Source organism: Nuphar pumila, chromosome 3 (assembly GCF_984573655.1).
Source record: "Nuphar pumila chromosome 3, dmNupPumi1.hap1.1, whole genome shotgun sequence".
NCBI classification, from domain to species: Eukaryota; Viridiplantae; Streptophyta; class Magnoliopsida; order Nymphaeales; family Nymphaeaceae; genus Nuphar; species Nuphar pumila.
Window position 1 is genome coordinate 111,521,063 of NC_143251.1, and position 9,121 is coordinate 111,530,183.

General features: G+C 36.8%; 1 protein-coding gene across 1 annotated transcript; it reads left to right on the forward strand.

The window, feature by feature from the left end:
• The first annotated feature begins 394 nt into the window (after positions 1-394).
• On the forward strand, positions 395-6,332 carry LOC149843306 (uncharacterized). Its single transcript, XM_089999713.1, has 2 exons — positions 395-1,258; positions 5,851-6,332. The coding sequence occupies exons 1-2, from the start codon at positions 533-535 to the stop codon at positions 6,145-6,147; spliced, it is 1,023 nt and encodes a 340-aa protein (XP_089855839.1). The 5' UTR covers positions 395-532; the 3' UTR covers positions 6,148-6,332.
• Positions 6,333-9,121: the final 2,789 nt, after the last annotated feature.

A 9,121-nucleotide genomic window follows, 5' to 3' on the forward strand; every position in this document is an offset into this window, starting at 1 on the left:
TTCGACTCATATGATAAGATACACGTCTCATTGATCTGGGTCTGGGTTACATCCTTGGTTTGGCTCATTTAAAACAAACGGACAAAATGAAGGATGGATCCAGATCACTGTGTTGCATTGCATGGTCCCAAATGAGGTCCAAGTCCAACACGAACATGACAATGGACCTTACCCGCGAGTCAGTCGGTATTCCAATTAAAGCTGAAAGAAACAGAGATGTTGATCGGGTCGGATCTGATTCACTCCATCCTTTGGTTTAGGGTTTTAGAGTGGGAGAAGAAGAAAGAAGAAAGAAGAAAGAAGAAAGAAGAAGAAGAACCCTAATTTTGGAAAAAACAAAAAGATACTACTAACCCTAAATTTGTTTCTTTCACATTTTCCCTTTTCATTCCTTTCGATTGAGAAGAAACCACCTAATTTCAGAAGCCTAAATCCTAACCCTAGATTTTTCTATCATTTTTAGTTACTTAGTTTTCTTTCGTTTGTGTTCCTCACAACGCCCGTTACAAAGCCCTACAATCGGTACGTGAAGATGAAGGCGACCCTAATAGCGGGGTCCTACGAGAGGTTCGTGTGGGGTTTTGATCTCAAAACCCTAAAATCGTCGAACACCGAGCAAGGAGGAGGTGAGGGAGGAGGAGACGGTGGGAAGGATCAGAAGGAAGGAAGCCCTAAAACTCTCCGTTCTCTGACCCCCCTCTTCTCCTACCCCGCCCACAATTCTTCTGTCAGGTCCGTCGCCGTCTGCGGCTCCGTTGCCGTCACCGGCGGTTCTGACGATACCATCAAGATCTTCGACCTCTCGTCACTCTCGGAGGTCGGCTCCCTCATCCACCACACGGGCGTCGTCACCTCCCTGGCCTTCCTCTCCCTGAATTCGTCCCCCTCAATCCCCCGGAATCTCTTCAGTGGCTCCAGCGATGGCACCATCAATATCTACGACGCCGACCCCTTTGTCCACCTCAAGACCATGATGGCCCACAAGAGTGGCGTCAATGACCTCTCCATCCATCCCTCTGGCCGTTTGGCACTGTCCGTTGGTCACGATTCCCACCTTTGCCTGTTCAATCTCATCAATGGCAGAAGAAGCTTCCGTTGCCGGCTGCAGAAGGAGGCGGAGATCATCCGGTTCGATAGCCAGGGAGGGAGCTTCTTCATGGTTGCCGGAGACACTGTGTCCGTACACAATGCTGAGAATGCCAAGTTGATCGGGTCGATCAATCATCCGAACAGGATCCTATGCGTTGCACCGTGTGAGGTTCGTTGGGTTTTCCTTCTTCTCTTGGTAACTGAATTGAATCGACTGCTGCCAACTCATTTAGTAAATATTTAAGTAATTCATGTGGAACTTTGTATACATCCGTCTTGCAAGTTTAACCATCAAATATAATTGTGCATGAATGAAGTTAAATGCATATAATAGAAACATTGTTGATTGGTTCTTCATTTTTGTGGATTCTATAGAGGCTATCATAGCGCAATTAGCATGGACTTCTATTACGTTTGAAATTTCTTCAAGCTGTTGGCCTTTGTGTTGAGGGAAATTAATTTTGACTATTTGGGTCCACGAGATAATCCCTTTTCCTATGTTCCAGTTTACTAGTGCTTGATGCTAGTTTTTTTTGGGAGATTGACTTTATTTATATATGACGGAGGAAGCACCTTAGGTTTTATAGACCAAATCAACATGTAAACAGTTAGACCGGCGAGAAGTTGATGTACTACTTTGCCTCTATTGATGATATAGACTAACCTTTACTCTTTACTGGCATCTAAAAATTGCCTATTGATCATATTTCACCACAAGAATGACCATTATTTATTTTATCCAGCTTGTCTAGTTCTACTCTAGGAGTTTGGCTGTCATTATGTCCCTGCAGAAAGGTCACGGTATGTTTCCTGATAAAATTAGACAGTCTGCTAAATCCAGTATGCCTTTTATACTTGTAATTTGTTATTATCAGTATCAATTTGATCAAAAGGATGGGCGTGACCTACGCACAATCCTAGCCAGGTTGGGTCAAAACATGGGTGGACCAGCCTTGTTGGCGTTGGGCTGCCAATCTATTTTTGAAAAAGGTACATGAGTATGGTCAGTGAGGCTCGTATTAGTTATTGGACTGGCTGCTGGCCTGTGCTGCATCTACAGGCCAAGCTAGGGGTCCGAACAAGCAATAGTCCACTTGTGGCCAGCCTGGCTTGATGCCTAGCCCTAGTCCCGTGGTCTTTTCATCTACTTCTTTGTCGAGATTATTTCTTTTATAGTTTTTTATGTTTTGTCACTCAATTCTAAAAGCAGAAATGAGGGTAGTCATTGTTATCACGCATCTTTTTTGCCAGCTTACTTCAGCACCAGATGCATGCAATTTTATTAAATAAAATTTCAAAGGATGCGTCCGTCCTCAAGTTTCTCATATTATCATCTCCCTTTTGGTTTTCTTGGCAAAAGTTGCCTAACCCCTTTCCAAATGGTACTTGAGTTGATCTTATCCTTGCACTTTTTAAATGCAATGACTAGAAATGAAATTAAACATTATCATTTCCTCTCTCTTTCTCTCTCTATTTATATATACACACACACACACTTGTCCATCCATAGGAAGATCCAAAATCTACAACCAATGATGATCAAACAATATTCCTTCTCTAACGATCGAGTTTTCCAATGATCAGACATATTGGACTTTTATCATGTATTTAGTAAGCAACTTGTTTTTTATTATGATTTTTCAATATTTAGATGTGTTTTTTAAGTGCTAAAAATCAATGACCCACATTATTTTGTATTTTAAAATTTTAAATGCATTGTGAGCCATTGATTTTTCACATTTTGAAAAACATGTGTAGATATTGTATTACCTTTATGTAAAGATATGTTTCTTACTAAATAAATTATAAAGAACAAATATACGAGATCCAATCAATGAAATGCTGGAGGAGAGTCGTTTGATCCAGAGTTAGTCAAGGAAGCGGGAGTGGAAAGCGAGTCACTTTGAAAATTTTAGGAAGCGGGAAGCTCATGATGACTTAGAAGCGAACTAAGAATCGTCTCGGAAGTGAACTGAAAGCGAACAGTTCGAAAGGGGGACGAAGAAGGAAGCGACCAAGGATTCAAGTGAGAAGAATACATCTGGTGCAAGCATTTAATAAATAATATATCAAGTAAAATTCAGAATTCATATTCACGTTGCAACCATTTAAAAGGATTACCCATTACTAAAATAGTAGTGGTATAAAAGGGGCACAAAGAAAATTAAAGGATAAATAAATAGATGGAAAGGTTCAGACCCGAACAGATTTCACAGCTCTGATCACGAAAGCCAGAAAAGAAAAATATATCTCACATTAGTTATTAATATGGTAAGTCAGTAGGATAGCAAGCATACATATAAGAAACACTATATTAAAAAAAAAATAACAGACATACTCGGAGAGTACATTTTGAAACAGATCATACACGAAATTGATATGTTGAAAAATGAAACTCAAGTCAAGCAGACAATTCTAGAACATATAAGGGAAAACACCAAGTTCATGTATGTTGCCAACTGCAAAAAAGCTGTAAAGAAAAAAAAGCAGACCATATAAACAGTGGCTGCACAACAGAATTAGTTCTTTTTTTATCAGTAGCATGTTGATTTGTTGATTGATCTAACATAGAAAAAAAGAATGGTTACTTGTCACTGTTGAGAGAGAGTGAAAGAGACAGAGAGAGCGAGTGACAAATGGGAGAGAGAGGAAGAGAGACAGAGAATGAGAGAGCGAGTGAGAGGCAATTGGGAGATAGATAGATAGATAGATAGATAGATAGATAGATAGATAGATAGATAGATAGATAGAGAGAGAGAGAGAGAGAGAGAGAGAGAGAGAGAGAGAGAGAGAGAGAGAGAGAGAGAGAGAGAGAGAGAGGTACCTTGCGTTTCTACCCTTGGTGCCTCGTCGTCGCTAAAAGAAGTATGGAGGTCATCGAAAAATGATGGAGTTCACCGAAAAAGCGAGGCAGCGGGAGCGAGAGCGAGAGAAAGAAAGATTGGGAAAGTTGAATTAGGTTTGGACTTTCCCTTTTATAGGTTCTATTTACCATAATACCCTTTAAAAAGAGTATTTTAAATTTTAGTTTTTTTTTTTTGTAAAAAAATAAAACAATAGGTTAAAAAGGGAAGATCGCTTCCCCAAAATGGGATGCGAGTTTCTCTTTTTGGGGAAGCGCCCTTAAAGCATGCTTCTCAAAATAAAAGTGTGCTTCCCTATGTGTTTTAGAAGCACCACATTTTGTGCTTTCGAAGTGCGTTTTCCCATGCCTATCGCGCTTCTTGTAACCCTACTATGGTCATCATTGGTTGTGGATTTGGGACCTTTTTTTGGTTGGACGGTCCCCCTTATATATATATATATATATATATATATATATATATATATAGAGAGAGAGAGAGAGAGAGAGAGAGAGAGAGAGAGAGAGAGGTTGTAAGTATCGTATCGTTGCCTGTATCGGTCGGGCCCAAAATAAGATATGTATCATATCGTAAAAAATCATAAAGTTTTAATAAAAAAATTCAAAAAAAAAATGAAAAATCAGGAAAAGTTAACAAAAATTCTAAAAAAAGCATAACACATGAAACAATGATGAAATGCACAAAATACAACCATAAAATCACATATAAAACATTTGTCTCTATGAGCTGCATAAGAGATCATCAAACATCAACTATCTCACAAGACCAATGCAAAATATTAAATATCTTGCAATTAAGAACATTCTACTAGACTCACACTTTCATATTGCATAAACAAAATAAAATAATCAAGTTTATGAATACTCAACAGTTAAGTTACCAAGTTTTTTAAAATATACCCTCAATCATCATCATCATCATCATCATCATCATGAGGGAGTCGGCCCCCAAATCGCTCAATCAAACCGCAAAAACCCTCTCCCTTGCGCACGGATCGGCCCTCAAATTGCTCTCACGATTCCTAGGGTGTGTGGATACCACTCTAATGGCCTCTACACAAATGAGGGAGTCGGCCCTCATGAGTTCTTTAAAACTAAAAAAAAAATGATTCGGCCCTTTTAAAGTGCGCCAAAGGTGATACAACATTGAGAGAGAGAGAAAGATTTTGGTGGTTCTGCACCATGATACTATACGGTGCTACATACTCTTGCTTATATGGATCTAGCAACCAAATGTCCGAGCTAACTCTATAGATATATTTAACAAGGTTCATTTACCATGTTGAGGTTTTATCAAGTAATGTTTGATAAACCGATATACATGGTACTCATTTGCTTTATTCTTTTTTTATAGTAATAAATGTTTCTATTGTAACTAACAAAATAAGTAGTATAATTGAAAAAGTTTATTAATTTGTGGATATTTCTATTCAGTTGATCACTTGTTTCTATATCAATAAAAAATGATGTCAAACTTTTGCATCTTAGAGCACAGAGACACGAGGGGTCTAGTCTGCTTAATGGCCATAGATAACCTTGTGAAGATCTTTCATACATCTTCCTTTGATATACCTGTTCATGAAGGCCATTTTTACTGATGTATGCTGAAAACCTACTGTCAAAACTAGCTGAAAATGCATGGTGTATAAATCTTGTGTTTAATGTTATGAAAGCATATATCTGACGATCTCATGGGCATGTGTAAGGAACAATATTTTTGTGAAGGCTTGCATTAGTTATTTCTATCCACTGTTGTAATCTTTTGCTGCTCCTGTTCTGGCTCTCAATTTCGTGAAATCGCTTAATAGTCAACAATTTTATTTGCAATATTTGCGTATCATCCCGTGATGTCTGTTGTGGTAATTAACCCGACTTATGGTTTCTGCTCCTGATGACAGGATGGGCTCTTGTTCATGGGAGGGGAGGATCGCAAACTGAGAGCTTGGGATACACGTAGTGCCACGGTTGCACATTGCATTGAAGATGCACATGCAGCCCGTGTGAAGGGCCTCACCATTCTTGGCACCAAAGGTGATGGCCATCCCTCTCACGTCGTAGCATCAGCATCATCCGATGGTGTGGTAAGGGTGTGGGACATGCGCATGGCCAATAAAGAGAAGCCCCTTCCATTGGCAGAAGCAGAAACAAAGTCCAGGCTCACTTGCCTTGCTGGATCGTCTGTTAAAAGAATCTGAAGTATTTATAATGCTCACTCAAGTTTTTCATTTCACACTCTTTGCTGTTAATGACTCTCTCTCCCCTCTCTCTCATGTTAGTGTAACATCACTGTGGGAAAGTAGTGCTTTCCAATATCTGGTTGGCAATGCAGGTAATAGACGATCGTATGATCCTTTCTTAACAAAAGATTGACATTTTGTACAGCTGCTGGATATGCTATCGCTTGTTCGAACGCTGTAAATGTTTTGCAACACATCAGAGGCCCATTAGGCTGGAATAAACTAGCCTGCCAAACGTTACCACATTATTTGTGCGATTTGATTACCTGTGGCAACGCTAACTTTTTCTGGACTCAAGGCCACTTGCAGGTAGTCTTATACAATTCGGCCAGCACCAATTAGGCTTTGTTCTCTATGCAGATTGAATCCCATTAAAGCTATATATCAAAAGTGTTTGGAACACATCAGACACGTGAGAAATGATCTCTAGCAGTTCAGTTATTTTAAGCGATAAAAAAAATATTATAATATTTTCCTACAAGGTTATGAAGGAGATAACAAGCTCGATCCTGGTTCTGATTTCACGAACAGCATCAAAATTGTGTTTAGTAAAAATAACTGAAAATCACCTTAGTGTACGACATTTGGTGTGTTTTCCAAAAAATCTCATAAATTTCAAAACATGCTTGATGTTCAATTTTGCAGGCTCTTGACTTTTTTTAGGACCTTTTTTGCCCTTATCATGAGTGGATATCTCAATTTTTGTGCATTAGGTTATCACACTCTTTCGATGTCACTAAATCTCAATAGAGATTCACACGATATTTTTGCAGAAATTATGAATTTTACATAATATACGATGCAAAAATGGCTACTTTACATCTAACAAATTCGATTTGCATAATGAGCACACACATCTTCAACGCCTTGCAATTTTCATGTGAAATTCCTCGTTTTTTTTTTGTAAATTCCATGCGGAGTTATGAATTGCATGACATTTCTTGCGAAAATTCCTTTCTTGCGAATTTCATAAGAGTTTTGCCTTGGTGGTTGTGAAAGTCTACTTTTTATGCAGAATTCATTAAAAGTTTGTAAAATTAATGAATTTTCATATGTTGTCGACTTTAAGCAATGCAAGATCCTATTTTAGTGTGCAAGTTTACCTGTATATGTAGGCGTTTAGAGCGAATTTTGTCAAAAGCTTCATGTTGATGGTTGCGAAATTCGTAAAATGTTTACAAAATTCTTGAAAGGTTTGCGAAAATCGTGAAGTTTCACATGAGGTGATACAAAATTTCTTTTCAACATGAGAATTCCGCAAGTATTAAAAATGACTTTTTGTTTCTTAAAGCCTTTTATGCACAACCCAGGGATATTTTCGCATAACCTAGGGTTCTTGTGATCCCCAAGACTCTTCTTCGACAAAATTCCTTTTCAGTGTGAGAATTTCGCAAGCATTATGCGCAACCCAAGGCTATTTTAGTTAGCCTAGGGTTTTTATGGTCTCCAACTAGTAGTCTTCAAGCCTCTTCCTCCCCAGCAAAATCTTCAACGACTAGAGTCGACGTATCTCACAGTTAGTGTTCGATCACATGGTATGGGTAAGATAAAAAAAATTAAGAGAACACAAAGTATAGAATCAATGATAGTATACTGTGTTTTCTCTCCATCAAAGAGGCAATGTGAAAGAACATTCTTGTAAAAAAATTGAATAAATGCAATGTATGAGAGGCTTTATTTTATGAGAGAATAAACTGAATGCAATGTTTTACCATTCATTTATTTTGTAAAAGAATGTCTTAAATACAATGTACGAATGACTTTATTTTGTGAAAGAATTGAATGAATGCAATGTATGAGCAACTTGATTTTATTAAAGAATGAAATGAATGCAATGTATAAGAGCTTCATTTTCATAAAAGGATGAAAAATTCACACGTATACATGCGAGTTTCTTTCAAAATAATTTTTTTTTCCTTCTTATGTCTGAAATTTTGCAAAAATGATGGAAATTTTGCATGTATACAAAACAGATCGCACGTACACAAAACATGTGAATTTCCCTAAATATGCAACTGTCCAACTAAATATGCAAATTTCCTATGAAAATTCATACATAAGCGAATTTTCTCATGTACAAAATTTCACAAAAGGATAAAAAAATTTCACGTATACAAAACAGATTGCACATATAAAAACATGCAAATTTCTCATAAATTTATGAATTTCTAACTAAATATGTAAAATTCTTATGCAAATTCGCATGTATACATGCGAATTTCTTATACAAATTTGTACGTATACATGCAAATTTATTATACAAATTTTCACATATACATGCAAATTTTCAATGCAAATTTGCATGTATATATGCGAGTTTCCTACTTATGTACGAAATTTCATCATATATGAAATATTTTTTTAAAAATTTTATTGTTCATGACAGATCCGCTTGTTTAGCAATTTAATAATACATACAAACAAAACTTCTAAAATCTACAATTAAAATTCATCTACAAACATAATAGAATAACTACAAATTTTATCAAACTTACATGAAAAATTATAACCAAGTTTTTAAATTCAACCATGAATGAACTTTACATCCAAGTTATTGTTCATTCTATCAAAATTATATTCACATTTTTTATTGTCAAAATAGAATATATGGGGTATAATAAATAATTTTTGGCAATATGCATCCTGCTTGCATTTGCTCCATGTGATACTTTTGAAGTCTTTTTATTAATCTTTTTAGGTATTGCATCATCAAAATAAATTATCCATTTATGTCAGATTTAAATGAGTTCACATACAAACATAACAAACAAACAATCAAAGAATATTGATATACTCACTTTATTTAACCAATCATATTTCTTCTCCGAACAGAAGCTGAACCAATTCAAATCACATACCCATGACAAATCTACGTGTGGATCAGTCCCTCAAATCGGTTTCACAAACAAATTTCGAAAGCACTTGTATCCGA

What these genes read in the sequence shown, in the direction of transcription:
- LOC149843306 (XM_089999713.1), top strand. Translation starts at nt 533, where the DNA reads ATGAAGGCGACCCTAATAGCGGGGTCCTACGAGAGGTTCGTGTGGGGT. An exon ending in TATGCGTTGCACCGTGTGAG is followed by an intron (nt 1,259 to 5,850) that starts GTTCGTTGGGTT and finishes TCCTGATGACAG; the next exon opens with GATGGGCTCTTGTTCATGGG.